General features: G+C 37.4%; 2 protein-coding genes across 2 annotated transcripts; both read left to right on the top strand.

Moving 5' to 3' along the window:
* The first annotated feature begins 67 nt into the window (after positions 1-67).
* ripk2 (receptor-interacting serine-threonine kinase 2) lies at positions 68-12,955 on the top strand. The gene is made up of 11 exons (XM_043261410.1): positions 68-673; positions 1,948-2,101; positions 2,261-2,416; positions 4,285-4,442; positions 5,208-5,257; positions 6,260-6,421; positions 8,050-8,135; positions 8,295-8,387; positions 8,535-8,631; positions 8,982-9,206; positions 9,589-12,955. The coding sequence occupies exons 1-11, from the start codon at positions 483-485 to the stop codon at positions 9,969-9,971; spliced, it is 1,755 nt and encodes a 584-aa protein (XP_043117345.1). The 5' UTR covers positions 68-482; the 3' UTR covers positions 9,972-12,955.
* Positions 12,956-15,535: 2,580 nt separating this feature from the next.
* Positions 15,536-25,486, top strand: LOC122323714 (Y+L amino acid transporter 2). The gene is given in 10 exon segments (XM_043217775.1): positions 15,536-15,658; positions 15,661-16,075; positions 19,686-19,811; positions 20,038-20,182; positions 20,692-20,815; positions 20,925-21,028; positions 21,190-21,286; positions 22,846-22,995; positions 23,083-23,266; positions 24,362-25,486. Coding segments are annotated over 10 exon segments (1,563 nt in total). The 3' UTR covers positions 24,457-25,486.
* Positions 25,487-27,109: the final 1,623 nt, after the last annotated feature.

Genomic DNA, 27,109 nt, shown 5'->3' with positions numbered 1-27,109 from the left:
GGGTGGTTACACACACACAAAAAAACGTAACGTTGCGTTTAGTCCGACCCACTCATTCACACACCTGCGAGATATTCACCGAGCGCTCACCCACCGCCGCCACCTCCGCGCTTCCCAATCGCTACGTCTCAAAGTGTTTTGACTGTATTAGATTTTGGCGCTGAATTGCAGTTTGCTTTTATGGCTTGATATAAAACGCGTTGTTCTGATTGGGGGCGTGTCTCCAAGCGCGATCCGTAGGACACATTTCTTTTCCATCTGTTATCCGGGGACACTTTTAACAAGGATATTCGGACTACATGAATCGGTCAAAGAGACGCACCTGTCTCTGGGTAATGTAGTACGTAGATTAAACGGCGTTCGCAACATGTAGATACGTGCGCGATATTTTCTCTCTCTGTGAGGGTTTATAGCAGCGCTCTTTCAGTTCCCTTTTCTACTGAAGCTGTACGGGCCCGTCTCATCTCACGATATCCTCAAACATGGAGCACACCGGCTGCGTCAACATCTGCAGTCTCACCAGCACCTTACCGGTGATCCCGTATCGGAAACTAACGGACCTGCACTACATCAGCAAGGGAGGCTTCGGGACCGTGTTCAGGGCGCAGCACAGCGACTGGCGCACCACCGTGGCGATCAAGTGCTTAAAACTGGATTCACCGGTTGGTGAGAGGTGGGTTCAGGCAGCGCACTTACGATCTCTACCTCGCTTCCTTATTAGCTCAAATGCGCTGTTCGTATAATGTTAACTGCTGGGCTGTTTGCGCGCCGCGTTACGGTCCGGTGCGAGCGTAAATGCGCGCCGTTGCACGGTTTTAGGAAAGGATACTGCGAATAAGGTCACTGATCTGAACTATTATGCAGCACTTACGTACATGCATCAAGTATGCGGTCAGACAGCATGCTTTAAAGGCACTGCAGTTGGTGAACTGTGCGTTCGAGACGTTTGCATGTATTTTTAGTTCTGTGAAAGTGGGGATATCATGGACCACGAGCTGACTGACTTTTCAGATCACGAAAAACCATGAAATGTTATTTCAGACCTGGAAAAGATATTGATGGAAGCGCTGTTCTGACAAGTTTAAGCATTAAAGTCATGAAAATATTCAATTGATGCACCCTTACATTTTTTTTTTTTATTTTAAAAGTTTTATGTATTTTGTTATGAGGAACCCTAAAGGAGAAATTCAAGATAAAGTACTGTTCATTGTTTTAGAGATGCGCAATATCTGTTTCATGACATCTGTTTATGTTTTTATAGATTGCTTTATCAGAATCTTGCTATATTAGATAATTGTGAGGCATATGAGCATCTATGTTGTCACCTTTGCTCAGTGATCGTTTGTCATTATTACTCATTAGACTTCTTCATCTTCGAAATAAAGAAGATTAAGAAATCGCAAACGTTATTCTAAACCAATCAGACGCAAGTTTTGGGAGACTTTCAGTGGAGAGACGGAAATCTCTCTCTGGTTTCTTTGAGACTTTGTGTTTCGAAAGATGAACAAAATCATTGAACTATAGCTTTAAAACAGTAATGTTTCACTAAAATCATCAAATGTAATATTAAGTAAATTACATATATCATTTTAGACTGTATGCAACAGTTTACTGTGTTGAATTCTTGCAATATTGTGAAGAAAATATAATTTATAATCAATATGAAAACTAATTATTGTCCTATAAGTATTAAGCAGAATTTTAATATTTAATATAATGTTAGTATACTCTTTCCGTATTACAATGAATGGCATGTATAAAGAAAAGTGATGCACCGTGTAAGTGTCTTCATTTATGAACTCTTCCAAGACGCTAGGTTTTCATTGAAAAAAGTCCATGGAAGAATGAACTGGTCAAAATCTGTGCAGTTAGAAACCTGCACTGTATCTCATGCTGTTGTCTGAGAGAAACCCCCTGTCCTTGTCCAATTATTCATCTTTTTCGCAGGGAAAGGAATTGCTTATTGAAGGAAGCTGAGGTGCTTCACAAAGCTCGATTTAACCACATCATCCAGATCTTTGGGGTGTGTAATGAGCCTGAGTTTTTCTGCATTGTGACCGAGTACATGACCAACGGATCACTGGATGAGCTCCTGCATGAGGTATGAATTCCTTTTACATGGCACATCTGACATACTTCCTGTTTAGGTTGGTAGTGTTAGTGTAATAAATCAGTTTGGGTTTGAGTAATATACAGATTCACTTTCTGCTTTGTGGCATACAGTTACTTGAATGTTCACTTCTGTATTTTTGCATTACAGAAAGATATGTACCCATTGGTGGCCTGGCCATTGAGGCTGCGCGTTCTTTATGAGATCGCTTTGGGAGTAAACTTCCTCCACAACATGACTCCACCCCTTCTACACCACGATCTTAAAACTCAGAACATCCTGATGGATGGGGAGTACCATGTTAAGGTTTGCCATAAGATGTCTCCTTTCGCCGTTTTATTACACTTTCACATATGCGCTTGGTTGCATTTGAAGATATTTTTTTTTTTTTGGAACTTGCAAATGAAAGAAGTGATTGAGGTATCTTTTGGAAATAGGCTTATTCTCCAACTCCCCTAGAGTTAATAGGTTGATTTTTACCGATTTGGAAGCCGATCTCCGTGTCTGGCGATAGCACTTTTAGCATAGCTTAGCACAGATCATTGAATCCAATTAGACCAGTAGCATCGCGTTCAAAAAAGAGTTTCAATATTTTTCCTATTTAAAATGTGACTCTTCTGTAGTTATGTCGCATACTAAAAATGGTGGAAAATAAAAATTTGAGATTTTCTCGGCCAGTGAATAGGAGCTATACTTCCATTCCATGACGAATGTTTCTTTAATGTTATCGATGTCTTTTGAGTCTGCTCTTCTAATTTATCCATTCTTTCCAGAAAGTTTGAATGTCTTGCTTCTATAAAAGGCCTTTCTTGTTAACCTTTAAACTTTATAAGTGAACACTCATACTTTTGAAATCAGCTCTGCCTTAACATGTGATAATATCATTTTTATGGATTTGAAAAATACCATAATTATTCACTATTTCTTCTCTGAGAAGTCTGTAAACCTTTATACTAATTTAAAGGGATAGTTAGTTCTGCCATAATTTACTCACTAATGTAAATTCAAACCTGTAGGAATTAATTCTGTGAAGCACGAAAGGAGATATTTTCAATAATGTACTGGTCACTCTTTTACTTGCAATTACAACGGACCCTGGAGCCCTAAAGGTTAAAAAATGACACCATAAAAGTATCATGGAAGTGCTCCACTTGATTTGTGTGCTGTTCTTCAATTTTTATTTAAAGCCATAGAAACAAACAAGCTGCCCTTTTTAACTTTGAATCTTGGCAGACATTATTAAAAAAACATATTGCTATTAAAATTCAATCAATCACTTTTATTTATAAAGCACTTTTAACAATACAGATTGTATCAAAGCTCTGAACAGTTTCAAATAGAATACAATGACAGGGATGTTATAAAGACGAGATCGAACAATTTGTTATTAAATGTAGAGATATCAAATCAACGATAATTGCTAGAAATGAAGTGCCCAAACTAAGCAAGCCAGAGGCGACAGTGGCAAGGAACCGAAACCCCATCCATACAGAATAGAGAAAAAAAAAAGTTGGGGCCAGTTCTCCTCTGGCCGGACGCCCCAGCACTTCATTTTAAAGCAGAGATGTCGGATTGTGCAGTGTGTGTGTTTGTGTGTGTTTGTGTGTCCTTTAACGGATTTGAATAATAGAAGTGTGTTAGTGTGTTATGTGTAGGCTAGATTACAATGATGTCTTTTTAATCTAGATTTAAACTGACAGAGTGTGTCTGCCTCCAGAAGAGTGTTAGGGAGATTGTTCCAGAGTTTAGGTGCTAGATAGGAAAAGGATCTGCCGACCGCAGTCGATTTTGACATTCTAGGTATTATCAAACAGCCAGAGTTTTGAGAACATAGCGGACGTGCAGGACTATAATGTGATAAGAGATCACTCAAGTATTGAGGAGCTAAACCATTCAGGGCTTTATAAGTACTTAATAAGATTTTGACATCTATCCAATGTTTGATAGGGAGCCCACAGCTCACCTATCAATCAGCATGTCAATATTTATCAGCATAGATTTTGATAAGCATGTAATATATTTGGTGATTTTATTAACTGATTTTTTTTTTTTTATAAACTCCATGCCAGTAATAGGTATGCTAATAAGGTTCCTAAACTAAAGCATTACCATATATACTTGACATGGGATTTTCTGATCTAATGTGCATCCTGTATGTCTTTGTTTGTTAATAGATAGCTGATTTTGGCTTATCTAAATGGCGCCAGCTCTCGATCACTAAAGGGTCTGGCTCTAAACCTGCCGAAATGGGAGGCACAGTCATCTACATGCCACCCGAAGAGTACGAACCGTCCAAGAACCGCAGAGCTGATGTCAAATACGACATGTACAGGTCAGTTTCTGTAGATTTTATAAAGCTTCCAGTTTTGACCCGCTGGGTGAACCTCTGAGTCTTTTACGGTCTTTTAAAGTACTGCTCTCTCTCTCGGTTCCTGTATTTTTTTTGAAGGGGCATTCCTTTAAGACGTTTAGATATCTTTGTTTCACCATGGCCTGAATCTAATGGTGACTCAGCAAAATTCCTGTCGGACATGAAGAGGGACATGTTTCCCCTTAACTTATTTAAAGAGGGAATTTAAAAGTGGTTTTCAAGCCTGGAAATGTCATGAAATGTTTTTTTTTTCTTATTTGTAAAATATTTTATCATCTAAAAATCTATAAAACCCTTACCCAAGTAAATGGGGAAAAAAGTCATGGAAATTCATTGATTAACAGATGTGCATTCATTGGGAGGGAGGAATATTTATAAAAAGTATTTATAATACTTTATCAGTTTTTCAGAACAAAGATGGAGGCTGGGAACCAACAAACTAAATCAATTTGTGGGTTTATTCATAGCTCACCAAAACTACCCATGAAAGAGGCCTTTATTTTGTTCTTCACTGCTCTGGTCAAAAAAAGGAAGTGATTTAGAAACTAAATGTCAGCCTGCCAGCATATCTGAGGTTTTGTGATCTTAGTCAGAGGGCATGTTGAAATCATCGCTCAGATAGGACTGTGCGCGTTTTATCTCCAAAGGGGGATTGCCAGCAGTGAAACCATTCTCTCATCTCTTCTGTGCTTCCTTCCTTTTTTTTTTTTTTTTTTTTTTTTTTAGTTACGCCATCATCATGTGGGAAGTACTTTCGAGACGGATACCATATGAAGGTAGGGTCCATTGGGTGACAGTCACATAGATTCAGGGTTTAAATTGGTGCTGGGCTGTCAAGGGCTGAATCCCAGCACTCCAGGGCTCGATATTAAAGGAATGGCGCACTCAAAAATTTAAATTGTCATCATTTACTCATCCTCGAGCGGTTCCAAACCTGAACGAATTACGCTTTGGCGAAGGCTTCAGCCCAGAACTACAAACATGAATAAAATGTTACAAAAACTACAAACATGGCGGACATGCTCGACCGGTGGTTAAGTAGAGAGAGAGACAGAAAGGTTCAGGTTACTAATAATCAATTTAACCTAGTTAAAAACATATATATATATGATGAGATATATATGATTTTATTTCAGCGAGTTTCCCGTGGCTAAGGGGTTGCACTTTAGTTTGGGGGCCAGTTCTCACCGTTAACTATTAACATACATTCTGCCACAATAAACTCTTAATTTGCTGCTTTTTAATAATTAGTAAGGTACTAAATTTAGGTAAAACAATGGATCTGGAATATGCTCATGCTTCACAATTACTAATAAACAGCCAATGTGCTGATAAGCAGCTAATTAATATTGAGAAATGGTTCTTGAAACTAAAGTGTTACTGGCGAAGTTTTTAAAATGTATTAAAAATTTTTTCAATTTTAAAAGTTTTTAAAATTTATTTCATATCGTTTTAGTAATACTAAAATTACTAAAACGATATGAAAAAGTGTTGTTGTTTTTTTTTAAAGTGATATAATTAGCAATTTTTAAAGAAACGCTAGAAAATTGCTAAAACTAAAAAATGAAAACTAAAATATAAGCTCAGCAACCTGCTGTGCAGCCCTACTCAACACTAAACACATTTTGCTGCGTCATGTTTTTGATACAAAACAAAAAAAAGATGACACCGATTTCCTCTCACGGACACTTCCTCCTCCATATTATAAATTGCTGCTTTTTTTCTAGGCAACGTTTCTCAATTCTCTGACCCTGTCGTCTTGTTCTCTCTGTGAGCAGAGGCCACCAATCCCATGCAGATCATGTTCAGCGTTCTCCGCGGATCTCGACCCGACACGGGCCTGGACAGCCTGCCAGTGGACATCCCCAGCCGAGAGACCCTCATTAACCTCATGACCTGCGGCTGGACCACCAACCCAGATGAACGGCCCTCCTTTCTCAGTCAGTGTCAGCCCGTGCCCCACCTTTTGACCTTTCCCCTGCTTTTTTGCAATCTCTGAACTTGTTTGCTTCATGCTGTCGCAATCCATTATGGTGACCTGTTCTTGTGGCTTAATAATTTTAAATGTCTAACCACAATTCAGTCATTGGTCTTTACTGGCAATTTTGTCATCTCATGATAAAATTTGGTGTTACAGACGATTAGAAATGTTGAGTCATTACAAGCAAAGTCCTCATTCCCCAGAGCAGGGAAATAAGGAAATGACCTTGAATGGACAGTGGGGGTCATCTTCATCCAGAGTAGTCTATTGAATAGATAAGGTTTAATAAATCAGTTAATAAAACAAACAGTGTTAAAGCCTAATATCTAGATTTAAGCATTGATGATTTTTTTTTAAATCATGCCCATTAACAATAGACAATTTTATTTCCTAATAAGCAGCAGGCTGTGTTGAGTAAGATCTTTAAGCAGCGTGTGTTCAGTTTTTTTTAAGTGCCTCTATTATGGATTTTTTAGAAAATTATATCTTTCATGCAGTGTTTAACGCAGCTCTAAGTGAATGAAAACGTCCTGCAAAGTGTTAAATCTGAAAGTGCACCGTGTGCAGTTCTTGTCTCTCAAAAGGTCAAGTAAAATATGAATCGTTTAAACGAGTCGTTTTTAAAACGAATTCAAGTCGTTTCGTGTTGAAACATTAGCATATTTCCCATCCAGACCTGAGAGAACTTTGATTTTTGCATTGGTCTGAATGAAAATGCTAGTTCGGTATTTGCCATTAAATGCTTTTGGAGCTCACAAACACTGCTTTAAATGAAATCAACCAATGATTCGGATCACGCAAAGGAAGGGTTTGGAAGAATGAAAGGTATAAGGTAAAAATAAAAATATTATCAATAAATAAGTGTTTTTTGCCCGCATATTAACTTGTTGTTGGAGACTCCCAAATATGAACCTTTCGTGACTTATAATAGGGGCACTTTAATATGAGAGTAGTCCCTAGGACCCTCGACAAAAACCCAATAGAATTTGGCTTTGGGATTATTGTGGAAAATAAACTGTGGGATACACATAAGTATATGATTCTAACACATCAAGTTCATGATGATAATCTTTACAAATGATGAAGCTTGCCAGGCTTGTGACAATTTGTTTACCTGAAAATTAGAAAAATTTGCAAGTGATTAGAAACACAAAGTATAGTAGATGTGTTTACCCAGTCAGTGTGATGATATGTAATGTCCCAGAAAACCTCTATACTTTCGTTTAGCTACTTGTTAGCTACCAGTTTCTTTCAAGTAAATACTTGAAAATACTAACTCGTTTCCGGGTTTTGTCCTGAAAAAATGCATCATCCCTGCATCACTGGATTGGTGTGTAAGATATAACAGGGTTTCCCTAACTGAGATTCAGAGCCATTGAATAGCTAATGTTACATAAAAAGTAAAACATACCAAAGAGGTCAAATATAAAATTAAATGATTCATCATAGATATAAACGGTGTTCTTCCACAAGACGCATGCATTTCTGTTTATTAACTGGTAGATCGCCAAACGTTATGGACCGCAGCTTTCATTAATATGTAACAGTTTGTAGTTAATAGCTGCTTTGTCTGTCATGTTTGAGCAGATTGTCTTATTGAACTGGAGCCCATGATGAGAAGATTTGATGAAATTGATTTCTTAGAAGCAGTGTTGGAAGTCAAACGAAGTAAGGTGAGTCTTTAAGGGTTAGACTTAGTTTGCATGGAGATGTTATATGTGAAGAACTTTAATTTTAAATGCGTATTCCTTCTACAATTGTATCCATAGTGGATACAGATCGATTGAATTTATTAGATTTTTTTTATATTTGCCATCCATTTCTTCTCTCAGTATATGAGGACATCAAGCTGCTGCTCATCGACTCAAACAAACGAAAAAAGAATCGAGGAAAAAATCGTGAAGGAGCAAAATGTCCCTTGGACAGTAAGTCACCTATCTATCTATCTATCTATATATATATATATATATATATATATATATATGTCTTGTGTTTTCCTGAGTTTTTGATGATTTATTTACTCTGAGATCGTCTGGTGAGTGTCGTAATGTTTTTTTCATGTTACATGACAGGACAACAGTTCTACATCTGGATCAGGATCTGGATCATCTTTCCAGGAAGCAGAAATATCTAATCCGGGATTCCTTACCATATCAAATCCCTCTCAAGGCAAGGGCTCATTTCTTCTAAAAGTGATGAATCACCTAAAATTAATCTAGCATTGCACATCCTCATATTTATATATTGCCGACTGATGTTTTCCTGAATGTACTATAAAGGTCAGAATAAAACCGTCTTTTCTTCACCATTCGTCATTCCCTTAAACACCACAATGCAGCAACAAACTCCAGTTTTATAACAAACTAGGTCATTGTTAAAGTTAGTTTAGATTGACAGTAAGGGTTGAGCTCAATGTGTAAAGCCTTAATGAGTAAACAAGACAAAACAGTGTTGGGGTAGAGTCATCACATCCATTCATCTTATTTCCATCTGACTTGTTATTGGTGCTTCCTCATCAGGTGTGTCAGGTGCTCAGGCTGGTCCGCAGGCATCATTAATATCCCTTCCGCTCGATCCTCCAAAGCCTCTTGTGGACCACTGCTCTCGGAACAACCTCAGTCCCGAATACCAGACGGCGCAGGCCATATCCGACCTCAATATACCCTGCAAACCGCATGCTCCTCAGAGCGAAAGCGACCTGGCTCTTGCCATACAACCCCTCACGCTGCAGACACACCCACAAGGTAACCACATCTGTTACCAAACATCTAAGATGAGTTGCTATCAGCTTTTCTCATGTATAAACAATGGGAATTTTAAAGTAGTAGGTCGTTTTAGGATGACAGAGAAGTTTTTAATACTTGGAGTCAGGGAAGAAACCCTTTTTCTCATCTCAGTCCATTCCTGTAAGACATTAATTCATCTTCGGAGCATAAATATAAACGATATTTAAAATACGAGCTTTCTGACCCTCCATAGACAGCAAGGATTTTACTACGATCAGTGCACAGAAACATAGTAAGGACATCTGTAAAATAGTCCATGTGCCATCAATAAATTATATAATTCAGCCAAGCTGGAATGGGGTTAAGTACAACTAAACAAAACTCTTGACTGTCCTTGCAGATTTTGTCATGGCATCAGAAACTCAAGGTGCGGCGGCTCGCTGGATTGCTGCCCGAAGGGAGGAAATCGTGCGGCAGATGACTGAGGCGTGTCTCAATCAGAGTTTAGACGCTCTGTTGTCTCGTGAGCTGCTGATGTGCGAGGACTATGAACTGGTCATGAACCAGCCCACGCGTACCGCCAAAGTAAGGAAGCTTCTGGACACTTGCGAGCGGCACAACGAAGACTTCTGCCGCGTGGTGGTGAAGAAGCTCCAGGGCAACAGACAGATGGGCCTGTATCCCTACCCCGACCTCAGCACCACCAGCCCTCCGCCGCCACCTTACACCGCCCCCAGCGCTCCCTTCCTTTCCAACTCCTTCAACAACACACAAAACTTCTGACCAGCTCCCAATCACTGCTCTTGAACTGAACCTCAGCGAGTACGTCTTGCAGTTAAGAATGGTTCCTATTCACACGCTCTTATATTTGTTTGTGCTGCCTGGCCGATACTTTGTGTGCCTGGACAAGTGCTTTTTCCCCCTTGGTTAAGGTGTTGGTGCCTATGACACACTTTTTACGGTATCGACTGGGGCCGACTGTGATGAAATAATCACTTGGCTTGACGTAATGCATAAATCCTTGATGAAAGGGACGCAAATTTAAGCATTGCGGTGGTTTGACTTTGTCACGTTTAAACCTTTATTCCAGCCATCAAAAGAATCTGTTTGCTGCTACTCGGAATAGCAGTGAAGCACCTAAGCAATCAATCCTGCACTTTTTTTCATGCCAGCAAACTTAGTAAAATAGAAGACTTGACGTAACCTTATGATAAAAAAAACACACCCACCTGTAATGCCAAGTAACGTCCATATTACTGCACAGTTACATGTCTGGACTTGACGAAAATTCACATGAATCAGTGGTTTCGTTCTTCCTCGTTTTAGTTTAGTGGCACTCAGAGCGAGGGCTGCTGGTTGTTATGCTTTGTGTTGAATGTTGTGTCAGGGTTGGTGGACAGATGCAGACCTTAGTCGGGGTAGAAGCAGTTAAGGCTTTGATGATTTGAAAGTTACATTGCATTCAGTGGGTTTAGTCAACAAATACATCTTGAGAATTAGACAGGATGTTGAACATCACTTTCTGTATCACTGTGTATCATGGCTTTTTTTATTTGCATTACTTTAAATAAGAAGTTCAAAATAAAAGTCCATTGGTGGTTTGGCCATGCAGGGATTGTCTGTCAGCATCTCCCTCATGCCTTTCCAAACCTGTATTACTCTCTTTTGGAGAACATTTTTATCGGTGGGATTCAGTGTTTGCACTTTCGTTGTACAAATTGTCTTAGGAAGAAAGAAACCTATTATTAAGACTTAAGAGTGATTAAACGATGACTTGCAGTTTCACTTAAAAATGAAAATGATTTCGGTTTTCGTCCTTTAAACTACGCCGAGTGCCAAAAGAAAAACTATTTTTTTCATTGAACTAATCGGATGTCATTCTTTTCTTGCTGACTACTGTAGCATCCTGTTCATAAGCAATATCCGACAACACATACGATGAAGCCAAATCAATACAGGCTAAATAGGGCAGCACACTGGAGTCTGTAATGATAGAGTTCACACAAACTGGCTGGGGCCAATTTTACTTACGAGGCTTTCCTTCTCTCTTGTTTTTGTTGTTATTTAATCAGAATTGCCAAATTTTCAGTTTTACAGTTGTGAATGTATATCTCGCTGTTGTAACGTCATAACACGCGTTTGCGAGTTAATAAGTCAGAAGATAAGTGTGAGAGATAAACACGCAATTCTGAGAGCAGTCTTTTTTTCCTTTTTTTTTCTCAAAATTACGATTTTGAGTTTGTCTCAAAATCCTGAGGTAAAAAGGTGTTCACACTCGAGCTTAGATAAGCGTCTTGGATAAGTTCTTAAGTATTGTGCCATCTACAGCATGTAGCCTAGTTTGCACCGGTTATCATTGACTCCAGATGTAGCAGCAGACAGAGGACCGTTTACAATACTTTTAATACCTAAAATAGCGTGAAGCAACCGTGTTGACTATACTGATGTTTACATCACATTTGGGTAGACTTCAAGAAATGCTACTGGCGAGACGCTTTTATCAAGAAACAAATAGCATCGAGTTTATACAACCGTCTCGGTTTAGACCAGCAGTTTTTGCCATGTTGTTCGAAGTTTTGATTTCCAATGTTAATTATGCTTCCTATGTTTTACGTTATTTAGAAACTAAACCAAAGGGAATGCCTAGAGCTAGCACTGTAAATATCATCTCGAACTGATCTTTAAGCAGAACGCAAACTGAAATTCATGACGCTGAATTAAATTTGTGCCGATGCTTTGATCTCTTTTGCTTGCCCGACGAGCCAGTCACGTGCTTGATTATATGAAGCGTTCGATAAGTGTTTTGTTTTCTCTTATTTGGTGTTTTCAGGCGTTGAACTCCTGGGTTTTGCATGCGTCTGCGCTGTAGACTTCCCGTCTGTGCAAGCAGACATTGTTTTAGAGGCCTTATCGTTACAGAGGTGATGTATTTTCCGTAGACCGATTACGTTAGTACTCTGGAATGCACTGAAATTGGTTGTTTTGTGTTTCCTTTTCTAAATCGGTCATGCTGTAGTTTTGGACTTTATTTCGGTGCGCGTCGGAAACCAGTATTGCTGTTGGTGTTTGATGTTACTGACTTGTTTTTAACGCAAGAAGCAGATTTGCAGTTAATATTTTCTTTATTTGAGCAGAAAGGAACAGCCTTTTTATGAAAGTTTTGGGGTTTTTTTTATGTTGACTGTCTAAGGTTTGGGACCATTTACTATATAAAGAAGAGTATTTGTGGTCTGTTATTGTTTTGTATTTATTTATAGAGTTTCTTGGTAATAATTTACATGCATTTTAAGTGGTTTGTAATGTTTTTGTTTGGTTTTTTTGATATATAATTTTGCTTTTAAGTGCGGTGCCAATCCAGTGATGCTATGAGGCTAAATGCATCTATTGATTATTCAGAGGCTTAATATATTTTAGCACTCATCTCAGCAATATATCAGACTAATACTGAACTGCCTAATGGGCTTGTTGGGTCTGGATGCAGAAAATGTTGCATTTTTGTTCATATCAAATTTAAAATCACTCATTTTGTTGTAAATTATTAGTACTGCTATCAATGTTAGATTTTTTTTTTTATTATTATTATTATTTTTTTAAAGCTCTTAGACTTAAGATCTTAAATGGCTTGTCCTCTAATATAAATGATAATAATGTATAGCATATGTAGCAGTGTACAAGTAGCATACATCTGTGCTCTGGTACTATGTGAGGAATTTCCACAAAAATGATCAATTTTGAAGTGTTAATTAAAATGTGTAGAATTTCCTGAATGTGTGGGGTTTCTTGTTTTTGTGTTACCTGAAAGTACATTCTGAACTCTTCTATTCCAGAACTGTTTACACAGTATCTGATACTAATCTGGATTAAGCATAATTTCTCTCAACAATAGGGGGCTTTTGAAATCTCTTATTACCTAAAAAAGCCATTTTTTCACTGATATGCATTAGAATTATTGATCTCTGTGATATCTGGGGCCATATTCCCAAACAAATTAGGAGGGGGAAAACATGCTTAAAATGTACTGCATACGAAATTTTACTGTGGTAATTTTAGAATTTTTGGATTTTGTTTTTGAAACTATATCCTAAACACAGAAGTATGAGATCATTTTGTATTAAAGAATATTTTATGCTCACTACAGCTATACAACTTATTCAATTATAAATACAGTAAAACATGTTTTAAAACATTACTGAATATATTTGAATATAGGCTGTTTTTAATCGAATATACATCGAATTCTTATTTTAAATGTAATTTTATTTCTGTGATGCAAATCTGAATTTAACATCATTACATCATCAGTGTCACATGATCATTTTGTCATTTTAAATGTTTAAACAAAAAAACTTGTGAAAAAGGTATTTTTCAAAGGTTAAAGTATTTATTTTATCAAAAGAAAAGCATTAGTAACTCTCCTGTAAATGTGTTACATTAAAAATGTAAGATTTTTTTCATTGCAGATAACCGTATTAATTTCTTTCTTACAAAATAAATATTCATGTATTTATTTTTCAATCCTCCTCGTCCGTTTCCAGGGCAACGCTGATGGTTGATCAGGACGCTTGTCACTATATATATATATATATATATATATATATATATATATATATATATATATATATATATATATATATATATATATATATATATATATATATATATATATATTTTTTTTTTTTTGTTAGTTTTTTATTAAAAAGATGTTAATACAGTCTCTCTTGGAAATGGGAAAAAGTGCAAAAATTGGTGCATAGTTACTTTTCATGTCATAAATTGAACAGAGATAAAAATAAAAACATTGTGGCACTGTGCAAAAGTTTGGGCACCCTAAGAGTTCCAGAGTCTCGGATTCTTTTTTTACAAGGTTTTAGACCTTAATCGATTCATTAGATCTGATGCATGGCAACAGCCGTCATTAGTAAATGCCAATTTCAGAGCTTTACAAATACCATGACTCTGAAAGTAGTGAAACTTGAAGGTAAGAGGTACGTATACATACCCATGGCAGTAAAAGTCGTGTCTGATTTCACCTCTTAACTTCGACTTTCACTATTCCCCTTGTAAACAGGTTTCAAGCAAAAACTCTTTTAAGAACTTCCACTGATTAAACAAAAGACGTTTGTGAATACAGGCCGTGGTGGATAAATGTCTACCATTATGAGAGCTTTCATGAATTTCATCATCTGCCAGTCAAAAGAAATTACCCTTGAGGGGTTTGATCATTCAATAAGTGCCTTGGTAAGCTGCACAAGTTGAGGTGTCGTTTATGTGTGCTGAACAAACTCTGCAGGACGAGTTGCACGAGTTTAATACCTGAGGTGAGAGGGTTCGCAGCAGTAGTACTGATTGTCTTAGCAAACACCATAATAATGGGCAAACATCCCGTCTTTAAACTGAATACTAGAGCTGGAACAGATCGGATAACAAAGGCATGCTTTAGTTCAAGAGGGTTTTGCTGAGCTACTTTTGCTATCAATAGGAGAGGACAGGCATTCTCTCTCTCTCTCTCTCTCTCTCGCTCTCTCTCAGTACAGACCTCTTAAAATAGACAGGGCAACTCAAGAAACCATTTTGCCTCCAGTGGAAAAACACATCAGGGTCTGCGGTCTGGGATTGCGACAGCACTCATCCTGTCGACCCATTAAACCCTGACGGTCTAGCTTTCTTCATTCTGACCAGGATCACCATCACTCTGGAAACTTGCACAACTCATCTCTACTCTAGTCATCTCCACAATTTTCTTTTTTTTTTTCTCCACAGCATTCCTTCTGAATTGATTAAAGGTAAAGTACAGTTGGTTTTTGGCATGACATTTAAATATTTTAAATAAGACCCCAAACTAGTGGCCCTACAGTGGCCAGGGGTTAGTGAGGGCATTACCGGTTGGTCAACAGTTAGAAACAAGCAGTTTCTGTTATTAGTACCATTATTTATTCAAAACTTCAAGCTGTGTTTGACTGAACTGTTTCCCAAACTCATTAGTAAAAGTGTTTAAGGCAACATTAAATTTGGGGGTATTGTTGACAAGTATTTTATTAATATTAGTTTATTTTATTTATCGGTTAATTCATTTTGCTAATATAATTTAATGGTAATACTTTAGTCTACTCTACTACTATTATTAAATGTTAAAATGAACAAAGTTGCTATAGAAATACTTTTAGAGAAATGGAATCTTATCAAAAATTGTCCCCAATATTTTTGTATATTATATATGCTAATGACAAATTTGTTACGCTCTAAAAAATGGTAGACCGATCTGTTTGGTTGTTCTGAAAGCGGTTTCTACAGTTTTATCTGTGATTACAGCTGTAATAGTCTAATTGTTGACGTCTCGTTCTTTCAGCATGAAAAAACTGATGTCTTTAAGCCAAAAGCTCTGTCCGGGATCACGGGCAGACCTAGACCTGGACCTGAAGAAGCCGGCTGGAGCCTGCGATGTTCCAGACCGGCTGGAGCCTGCGATGTTCCAGAAAAGATGATCATGAGGAGGGAGATTTCTCTCACTAACGGCATCTGCTTAATTGTGGGCAACATGATTGGCTCAGGTATTTTTGTGTCGCCCAAGGGTGTGTTGATGTACAGTGCCTCCTACGGCCTTTCGCTGGTCATCTGGGCTCTCGGGGGGATGTTTTCCGTTTTCGGCGCACTGTGTTACGCAGAACTTGGAACCACTATCGCAAAGTCTGGTGCTAGTTACGTGTACATCCTGGAGGCCTTCGGGGGTTTCCTTGCTTTCATTCGCCTGTGGACGTCCATCCTGCTGGTCGAGCCGGCCAGCCAAGCGGTCATCTCGCTGACGTTTGCCAACTACCTGGTGGAAGCGCTCTACCCGACCTGTCAGCCTCCGTACGATGCTGTGAGACTGATAGCAGCGGCTTGTCTCTGTGAGTCCTCGGTGTGAGAGAGATTGTAAAGCCTTTCTCTTCAAGTGATTCCAAACAGCAATACTGTCTCATTAATCTTTCATCGGCCACCTCTGAAACGACTTTCTTTTTTCGGTTGTCAGTGTGTTGTGTGAGATCCTATCCCCCTTCCAAGGCAACTTTTTATGTGTCCAATTCGGTACCTGATAAGAAAAAGACAAAAATGTATGTTTTCCTGATTAAAGGGGTCATATCATGCTATTTCAAAAGTACTGTAGATTATTGTAGCTCCTCTACGCCCCACATCTCTTTGCGTCGTTTTCTACAAAGACCCTCCTTCTGGTGAGCACGGTCGGCTCTAATAGGCCAGCTGCATTGTGATTGGCTAAACACCACAAGCATGTTGCGGAAACGTAAAGCGACGTTCCATAATTGCGAGTTCAGCTTTGAAAATAAATGTAAGGCCAAATAAAGCGCTTTTGCTTTGGCACAGAAAGCCACGTTGTCTCCTGACACGGCTGCATTAACTGAATCAACGGCGCCTTTCTTTGTCTACAAATTTGACCAAAAGCGACTTACATTGCATTCAAGTTACAACTTTTATCAGCTTTCCTTGGGAATTGAGCCCATGATCTTGGCTTTGCAAGCCCCTACTAAATGAGGTGCAGGAAAGCATCTTGACCAAAGAAATGTTTAAATGAGGCATTTTAGGGGGGTGCCGACGACACTTAACTTTTACAAAGAATCTCTTTGAGTCTTTGCAACTTTAGTCTTTGCAGCTCTAGGGATTTTAACTATGCACTTTACAGCTTGTAACGCTCTAAAGAGAAAGGAAAACTTAAAATGGCATTCTATGACCCCTTTAGGAAAAATACTTTATGAAGTTTGTGTATTTTTTCTTGATCATGAAAAATTCATTTGTCAGTTTAATTGGATATAATACCAAAGCATTTAACTTTGTGTTTTCAATAAGCTTAGCTAATCAGCTTATCAGAGCATTTACTCTTACTAAGTTTTTAAGTGAAGGGATTCTTTGACCAAAAATCATAATTTTTGTCATCATTTACTCACTCTTATACAATTTCTTCCTTTATTCTGTCAAATGCACAAGAAGACATTTTGAGAAATGTTTACAATATTGCTAGGGTCCGATATTGTTTGGTTACAAGCGTTCTTTAAAATCTCTTCTTTTGTGTTTTACAGGAGACAAATTTCCTTTCAGGAACAAACAAAAGTGTATCCTATTCAGGTTCAGAGTAAATGAAAATGATGACAGCTATATTTACTGTAGGTGAACTAAGATTTAGTTAAAATAATTAATCAGAAAGTGTTATGTTTTTGTTCAGGCATTGAGGAACGGGGATTGGATCATAAACAAAAAGCACCTGAAATATATAATATATAATCAGTAAAAACATTTAGAATTATTTATTAGTAATTGCATTACATTATAAATGCAGGTGTTATTTATTATATTTATTATATTATTGTGTGTGTGTGTGTGTGTGTGTGTGTGTGTGTGTGTGTGTGTGTGTGTGTGTGTGTGTGTGTGTGTGTGTGTGTGTGTGTGTGTGTGTGTGCGAGAGAAATATTTTTCCACTTCTGCTGTCTTGTGTTGTCACAAAACCTTTTTCTAACTTCACAAAATTTCACATATAGACGCATACAGTATATCCCTTTGTCTAAAATACTGTTCACAACCACTGTACTTCCCTAATGCAATGTGAAAAAAAAACGAAATTCGAGTGCGAAGTGAGTGCGTATACTGACCTGTAGCGGTCTTTCAGCTGAAAAGGGAAGTTGTTTCAGTAGAGAGCCGAGCTATTACACATATTAACATTTATTTTCGTAATGGGCCCTTCATTACTCAAAAATGTTTTTCGAGTGTAGCATGCACAGATATTACTCTTGCTGTAGCGTAGAACTATTCACTTCCTTACAGCTTCTCGCTCCACAAGAAATCACCACATGACCCCTGACGAAATGCGCTTTCCATTTCACGTCGCAGTTACGTGCTTGATTAAGCGAGCGATATAAGCATGATATAAAGCATGCATAACCGAGTGCATATTTCAGCAGATTCTAGTTCAGGCAGTTTCTATTATCTTAAAGGAATAGTTCACCCAGAAATGAAAATTGCAGCATGTTTTACTCACCCCGAAGCCATTCTAGGTGTATTAGGTATGTTATATTATAAATATTTTTGTTGCAAAAACCCATCGATCTGCTTCAGAGGACATGAGATAGCCCCCTGAAATCATATAAGTTCATTTTAATAGTACTTCAAAATAATGGTCACTATCCACCAGCATTACCAAGCTTGGAAGAACCTAGGATTGCTTCGGGGCTACTCATGCATTATTATATTTACAAGGTACTGCAAGTTACTCCTAAGAATATTATGGTATCATTATAACCGGACCAAAAAGAAATGAACTTTTTTTTGTCTGTGACCCGAGTGTGTACAGTACATTCATTTGTAATGGTTTTTGTTTACAAATCTAGGGCTATATACATTTCTTTTTGGTTCATGTATTCTAAAGCAAACAAAGTTTGAGGGAAGTGAAAGCAAAACAACTTTTCTCAGATTTTCGCCTGTTTTTGCCTGCTCTGGCATGAGACAGAGGAGGTGTTTTTGTTTCTCTTTCCTTCTCAGCAGCTGTTGCCTTCACACAGTTTCCAGTCAGAGCTAAATGTGTTCTCAGAAGGCAGGGACATGATCCACCAGCGCATGAGGACAGATTGTAACAACACGTAGTATTCGCATGCTAACTGCAATGGGACCTGGCACTTTCCAAGAACAGGGGACAAAAAAAAAACTCAATTGTTTGCCTCTTATTGGCGAATATAAATGCTTATTGCTTGACCTTCAGAAAATATTGATTCTCAACCTCACATAAAACAACCCTGATTTATTTTACATAATATTATATCTGGCAATTTTTGCTGAACTGTTAACAAAATAGCTTTATTTATTAGTACATTTATTTAATTTGTACTAAAAACTTTTCTGCCAAGAAATGACCTTTTATTTAATAATTTTACTTTTTTTTTTCTTTTACCTTGAATCAATGTAATTAAAATCAGTCCGATTTTTACGGCCATTGTTTGTAGTTACATTAGTTAACATGAACTAAGAATGAACTATACTTCTATGTAATTTATTAATATTAGTCAATGTTAATTTCAAATGTGTTTGTTAACATTAGTTAATGCACTGTGAACTACCATTAACACTGGTTAATGTATTAACTAACATAAAAATTGTTTGTTTATGTTAGTTAATGCATTAACCAGTGTTAACAAACGACACCATATCGTAAAGTGTTACCGTATTTTGATTCGTTACGAATGACTTACTTTCATGTAATGCTAATTTTATGTTGTATAATAGCTTATATAACATACTGAATATTTCTCATTTAAAACAATTTAGACGCTATATAGAGTACTTTATTCATGGAAAGTGCCTGCTGTGGTTTCTGAGAAAATAAGAGCAAAACAAAAAACCAACCTCTTATGCAATACCTTGTGAGTCATCTTTTGACTGAAACATTAATATTAAAAGGTCAGATTTTCGCATAGCTGATTTCATAATGCATTTACTGTGCTACTCCTTCTCTTTCCTCAGGTGTTCTGATCTTCATAAACTGTGCTTATGTGAAGTGGGGCACTTTGGTTCAAGATATTTTCACATACACCAAGATCATGTCTCTGCTCCTCGTCATCACAGTGGGCATCGCTAAGATAATTAACGGTAAAAATAGTTTCTTTAGGATACTGGTGGGGTAGATTTGTTACAGTAAGAGGAGTTGAGATCATATGAACAAGCAAGGAGCTCTTAATCATTTTCAGGTTGTGCCTACACTTTTGTTTGAAAAGTTTGAAAAGATCTAATTATCTAGAGCTCTCTGGGTGTTTTCCGTGCTGCTCAGTTTTATAATTGTCTCCATGTTTCTCACACTTCCTTGTGTGCACCGCAGGAGAAACAAAGAACTTCAATAGTCCATTCGAGGGTTCCTCCACAGAGGCGGGCAGCATTGCCCTGGCTCTTTATTCAGCTCTGTTCTCTTACTCCGGCTGGGACACGCTCAACTTTGTTACTGAGGAGATCAAGAACCCTGAGAGGTGTCAGCATATCAATTTTTCCCCATTTAACTGGATACTGTCACTTTAAAAATTTTTTCTCATTCAGTAACTGTGCGTCCAAAAATCACATACTCCTGTTAAATTAAGGCAAAAACAAAAGAGTGCATGTGTGTACCTGTACGTTTTCTTCATAACTAAATACACAAGTTGTACAAAATTGAAAACCGTATCAATTCCAAATGGATCTGCAATTTGAATGAATTAGTTGAGCGAATGATTAAATGGCCCATATGTAAAGTCAGTATATATACACGTATATATGTCAGACTATGTTTTTTCGCAGCCAAAGGTTCTTTATTTGTAATAGACCATTTTTGCATTTGCTACCACCACAAGTACATTTCAGAACTGGCATGTTTCTCTTTCCACATTTACATTTGCAGTTATTCATTTTATTATAAATGTTATCCAGAGTTACACGAATTGATTGCAGCATCGTGCTTTCTTATTCACCCTAAGCATTCAATCTTTTCTTTGATTGGTCGTAGAAACCTTCCCATCGCTATAGCCGTCTCCATGCCAGTAGTGACGATCGTCTACCTACTGACCAACGTGGCATACTACGCCGTCCTGGACATGCCTTCTTTCATGGATAGTGATGCGGTGGCTGTAGTAAGGAACTTTCTGATCACAAAATTTCTAATCTTTAGTCTTTAATGCGTTTATTGTGTAAATGAAGCCATCATTTGATTAAAATGTCAGTTTGTGTCCCCATCTGTAGACATTTGGAAATCAGGTGCTGGGCCCCATTAGCTGGATCGTCCCAATCTCTGTGGCCATGTCTTGCTACGGAGGACTCAATGCCTCCATCATTTCCGCCTCCAGGTAAACCTTTCTGGTTTCAGATAAAACAACAAGGAAGTGTTGATACATGTATAGTAATATATATATATATATATATATATATATATATATATATATATATATATATATATATATATATATATATATATATATATATATATGTATGTTTTTTTTCATGTTAGGTTATTTTTTGTGGGGGCGAGAGAAGGCCACCTTCCGAACTGTTTAGGTCTGATCCACGCTGAGCGTTACACTCCTGTTCCTGCACTCCTCTTCAACGTAAGTCTCCGTACTATTTCTGCAATTATCGGCACGTACAATATTTGGAGCAGGTTATACGTCATATATACAATATAATCAGCAAGAAATGGTGTTCACATCTCATTTCGTATTTGTAATATGATGTGTTTCTGCGGGGGAGAGGTACGGCAGGTCACTATTTTGTTATTATAGATAAAAAAAAAATTATAATTTATTTTGACATGTTGCTTTCAAGCCTTTTTATTGCTTTGAAAATTAAACAATCTATATTTCTAATAACACTTTTTTTGATGGTCCCTCTTGAACGTTCTGCTGACGATAAGTACTGGTTAGTTCAACTAAAAATGAAAATGAATTATTATATGTCAATTATTCACCCTCATGTCGTTCCAAACCCGTTCCAAAGACCATTTGTTCATCTTCAGAACACAAATAATGAAATCTGAGATCTGTCTGTCTGTCTCCATAGACAGCAACTGAAATGTTAGTACATTCATTGGTGAAACAGTCTCTGTGACATCAGTTTTGCAATTTTTTGCACAAAAATAACATAATTTCTCCCCTAAGTTACGTCTTCCTCCATTTTAGAGTGTCACAACTCATATGCATACTTTCCCCCATGAATAAACAACGTCTATTATGTTCATGTGCATGCCCTCAAGACGTAAACAGCACTGATTACATCAAACACATTCTTAAGTAGTCTCCAAAATGGCAGAAGACGTAACTCGAGGGAAAAGAATGGTTGAGTAAAGTTATGCAATTTTTGTTTTATTTGCACCAAAAAAGCATTCTTGTAGAATTGCAAAACTAAAGTCAAGCCACTGATGTCACATGGACGGTTTACCAAGGTATTTACTAACATTTCAGTTGTGTCGCTGTCTATGGAGGGTCAGACAAGCTCTCTGATTTCTTCAACAATATCTTAATTTGTGTTCCGAAGATAAAAGAAGGACTAATAGGTTTGGAACGACATGAGGGTGAGTGATTAATGACAGAGTTTTCATATTAGGGTGAACTAACACTAATAGTAGATGTCTACTTATCTAACCCTAACCCCCTAACCTACCAGTCTACTTAAACATAGTGAGAGTTAGTAGACATTTAGTCTTCGTCTCAGACACCATGCCCATGGACTGTTGGTTAAACTATCTTGATGCATATGGGACACTTATCTGGAAACACTTCAGGACTTTCGCAGCTGTTGTCGGATTGGTTAAACTATTTGTGATTTCTGGGAGACATGTGTGCCATGTTTTTTAAAGCTCAACCTGGAAACAATAATGATGCCATGACACCAAACTACCTCGTGAAAGATGAAAGCCAACATAACCCTAAGCAAAATCTGTGTTTGAAGTGTTAGATTATCCAGATATAGCAGATTCCTATCGGAATGAAAGGATTTCTTCCACAAACCTTCACAGAGCAAACGTAAATGTGACTTTACATTTATACTGACTGGCACCTAGTGGTGTGGATGAGGCATTGCTCAAAAAAATAATTTGTAATGAGCATGCACCTTAAGAATGGGCATTCATGAGGGCATTAACGAGCACTGGATTTGTGGGTGTTTGCAGGGTGTGATGGGTCTCATCTTCCTGTGTGTGGAGGACGTGTTTCAACTCATAAACTACTTCAGCTTCAGTTACTGGCTGTATGTGGGTCTGTCAGTGGCCGGACTCATTTACCTGCGAATCACTCAGCCTGACAGACACAGGCCGGTCAAGGTAACCGGATCCGTGCAGCGGTCCAGCATTCGCACCTGATTATTTACAATGCGTGTTTATTGACTTTCCTGTCTTTTTCTCCAATAGCTCACATTGTTGTTTCCCTTCATCTACTGCCTGTGCAGTGTGTTCCTCGTGATCGTTCCTCTGTACAGCGACACCGTTAACTCTCTCATAGGAATTTTCATCTCACTGTCTGGAGTGCCAGTTTATTACCTGTGTGTCTACCTGCCCAAAGAGAAACGACCAAAATGGTTTGGTAAACTGAATGGTGAGGATAATCAGATTTTGCTTTCACTGATATGAAAGGCTAACCAAAAAAAAAAAATTCCTATAAATGCATTTAAATGCATAACCATCACCCACATTGACGCATCTGAAAAATTGACTTTAAAGTGCACCAATTATGCCATTTTTAAGGCTCCTAATATTGTTTTAAGAGTCTCCTTTAATAAGTTTACATGCGTGCAAAGTGAAAAAATGCTTTTGTTTTCTTAAAATATGCATTTAATACCTCATTTCCAGCTATTTTCATTCAAAGCAATTCTAAGATTGCTCTCTAAGGTCCTTTCCGTGAGCCTACTCTGCTCTGATTGGTCAGCTGGCCACTCTGTAGTGATAGGCCCGTTGCTGTAGTTCTATGCTATTTTGAATACTCTATGGAAATCAATCAATCATTTCAATCATTTTTATTTATATAGCGCTTTTAACAACACAGGTTGCATCAAAGCACTGGAAATATAAGCATCTTTTTTTTTTATCATACTTATATAATAAATACTAACATGTCAGGTAATTTAAATGATTTTAATTGAACTGAATTTTAACTGGAATGAAGAAGCAGTGAGAGAAAAACGTCGGCTCTGTCGACAATAAACTATTTTCCTTTTTGTTCATATAGTCATGCGGTGAAAGCTTTATTAACCGTAGCAGCCGCTGCTCCACCACAACAAACATGTGACTATTATTCACGCAAGTTCACAGTTCTGCTTCGTTTACTTTATGTGAACCTATTAACCTAGCGGGTGGATGGGCCTCGAATTCAGACTCGGAAATCTTTTATGAGATAGTACTAAGTAATAGAACCAGATGCAATCACAAAATGTTCTAGTCTGGATGAAGGAAGGCAGTGTGACAGACATATCATGTTTACAGCAGCTCTAGTAATACTTACTTTATCCTCAAACGCACTACCTGCCGATACACTGCTCATTATTAATATCTTCTCGATTAAATATAATAAAGTGAATACTTAATATAAGAAATATTTTTCAGGGGTATGCTGCAAGGTACTTTTTTTTTTCTTCAGTGTATCTCATCGCTCTTGTTTTCTCCAACCTGTTTCTCTCTCTTTCCTCCATGCCAGATTCTGTCACCAAATACACTCAGATCATGTGCTGCTGCTGCTTAACTGACTTGGATGAGGACCCAGAGAAGTTGGCAGAACCGAAGACCCAATAACTCTTTCAAGAGGACGTGCCTGGAGCATGGATTCCATCCCTGAGAAAAAAAAAAGACACTGTTTGTCAAAAACACATACCTCATGGATTTATAAACTTCTAGTACATGCAATTGCGAAGATATCCAAGATATCCAAAATAGCTCAGTCTAACTGAAAAGCTAGGTACTGTGTGCTGTTTATCATACTGGTGTGTTTCATCCCTTTTCGCCATGTTTTTATTTCATTTATTCTGTCAAGGGCTGAATGACGGTTTCCTTGTTGATCATCGACATGAAGAGGATTCTGCTTAAAGATACTAATACTAGATAACACGTTGAACTCATGTTTAGTGTTATGCTTGGAAAGAAAAACAGGTCCAAGAAGCTGAATGCACAGAGATTTTGGGACTATGGTAAAGACTCATGGGACGTTCTTTTTTTGTACTGCTTGTCAGATGCAGTAAAAACTGAAGAATTTTCAATACTGAAAATTGAAAAGCAACTGCGTCATTTTGATATTAGTGCACTTTCTTTGTGTATGATAACTACACTTAGTGTATTTGATGTCCTTTGTTCATTTGGCGAAAGAAAATAGGAAGTATGACTTAGGCATCACTGAATATGTCTGGAGTTCTTAGAAAGTTATGAGCTTTGATTTGCTTTTCTGCCTTTACAGATGTTATTTGAACACATTAAATATATTAATAGATAACGCTGGGTCGATCTGGAATACGTTGAGGTTGATGGGTCATGACTTGGGGAATTTTCCAGATGGCTGAAGCTAAAAATAGAGAAAACTATGGGCGTCTGGGAGCTCCAGTGTCAGATGTCCTGGTGTTGATTGTGAGAGATGCGTTTAGCCTGTGACGCACAACACGAGACAATCCAACAAGAATCACTGCATCTCATTTCCATCCGTCTCACACCTCTGTCAATGTATGTCCAACTTTTATGTATTTACTTGCTCTTCTTGTTTTGTTGTTTTTGTGGTTGTTGGTTTTTGGTTTCATACAAGGAATGAAATAAAATGAAATAATAGGATGTGTCATAACAGAGCTGAACTTCTGACTTTACTGTGTGTCATGGAAAAGAAGTAAAGCGTAGCTTCGTGCAGTCCTGTGACTCAGTGTCATGTCAACATATTTACATCATTTTATAAAAATCAAATCCTCACCTCAAGATCATTTCAAACGGTCCTAAACAGACTTTTTAAGCAAACGTGGTCAAGCAATACCAGTGAATGCAGATTCTGAAACAATAAATCATTTATGGTGTACATCAATAACACTATTACTAACAGTGTTTATTTTTCAAGAGTAGTATAGATAGAGTAGATGAACATAAATAAATGATTTTAATGCATTCTTAATGTCAGGTAGACTGTCTGCCCTTTTGAGAAACCTGCTACTTTTATATGGTGCTGATAATTCCTGAAGAAAATGATCTATCAGCGTTCAGATTCTTCTCAAAGGCAGTTTCTGAAAGGTTCGTCTGGATTGTTACGGCTCTGTTAGCCTCTGCTGGTAGAAACCGTAACTACACATAGGTCACGAAAGCGTATGTTAGATAAGCTTTGTAGGAATTATTCAATATTCACAGTGTTGACCCTTGTTCTTCATAACCTCTGCAGTTCACTCTGGCATGCTTGATATTAGCTTTTTGCTTAAACATTGTCGGCTTCTGCTTCTCCACTTATCCACAGATCCTGGGAGTTGCTCCATCATGCTGGAAAATGCACAGATCTTCACCAAACTGCTGCAATAATGGCCGCACCCGTTTCTTTTGAGGTGACCATTGCTAAAAAGAACGCAATGTTTGGAAGCCCTTCTTCCCTTTTTTTATAGCAACCAGTCTCTTTTAAATGGGTTTGGATATGCATTTTTTTTTCTGGGCTTACAATAAAAGGATTGTGATCATAGGATAATAGATGGAAGCTTCTAATCGAGGCATCTAATAATTAGACTAATCTGTGATCTCATCATTAACGTCCCAAGAGAAAAAAAGTGTACTTTCAAAATACTCTATTTTTTGCAAACTGATTTTGTAGTTAGTACTAAAAATGATTCTTTAGTAAACTTAAGATCATCTAAGTGCACGATGTACACTCCATTTAGGTTAGTTAGCAATTGTTGTACATTTGAACCATCTTTCATACTCAAGTGTACTACAAGTGATGAGTAAATACGTTTTCAAATACAGAGATAGTATGTTAATAGTATATTTATGGTGTCCACAAAAAGAGCAGTTGAGTTACCTACACTTAGATGACCTTAGGATTATCTTAAGAAGTGCTAAAGAATCATTTTTAGTATATTAGGTACAAAATTAGTGTTCAAAAATAGAGCACTTTTCAAATTTCACTCTTTTTTTTTTTACTCTTTTTTTCTGTTTTTAATAAAATTTTTAGTTAAAATTACATAGTAATTTTATAATCTACTCCTGTAGATGTCCGTAGTAGTCTACACTTTACTGTATGTGCAAACTGTAATAATCTTCAAATGTTTGGGCTCTGTAAGATTTCAAAAAAATTTTGTTGCATGTCTTTTATGGTCATGTTTGTCTCACCAAAATACAGCAATATTGTGAAATATTACTACAAAAAACATTAAAAATGATTAAAAAATATTTTGTAATTATTTAATAAAATTTCAAATAACGGTTTTCTTCAAATATA

The sequence above is a fragment of the Puntigrus tetrazona genome, chromosome 2, assembly GCF_018831695.1.
Source record: "Puntigrus tetrazona isolate hp1 chromosome 2, ASM1883169v1, whole genome shotgun sequence".
Lineage (NCBI taxonomy): Eukaryota > Metazoa > Chordata > Actinopteri > Cypriniformes > Cyprinidae > Puntigrus > Puntigrus tetrazona.
This window is presented reverse-complemented; position numbering and strand designations above follow the sequence as displayed.

What these genes read in the sequence shown, in the direction of transcription:
- ripk2 (XM_043261410.1), top strand. Translation starts at nt 483, where the DNA reads ATGGAGCACACCGGCTGCGTCAACATCTGCAGTCTCACCAGCACCTTA. An exon ending in GATTCACCGGTTGGTGAGAG is followed by an intron (nt 674 to 1,947) that starts GTGGGTTCAGGC and finishes TCTTTTTCGCAG; the next exon opens with GGAAAGGAATTGCTTATTGA. An exon ending in ATGGGGAGTACCATGTTAAG is followed by an intron (nt 2,417 to 4,284) that starts GTTTGCCATAAG and finishes GTTTGTTAATAG; the next exon opens with ATAGCTGATTTTGGCTTATC.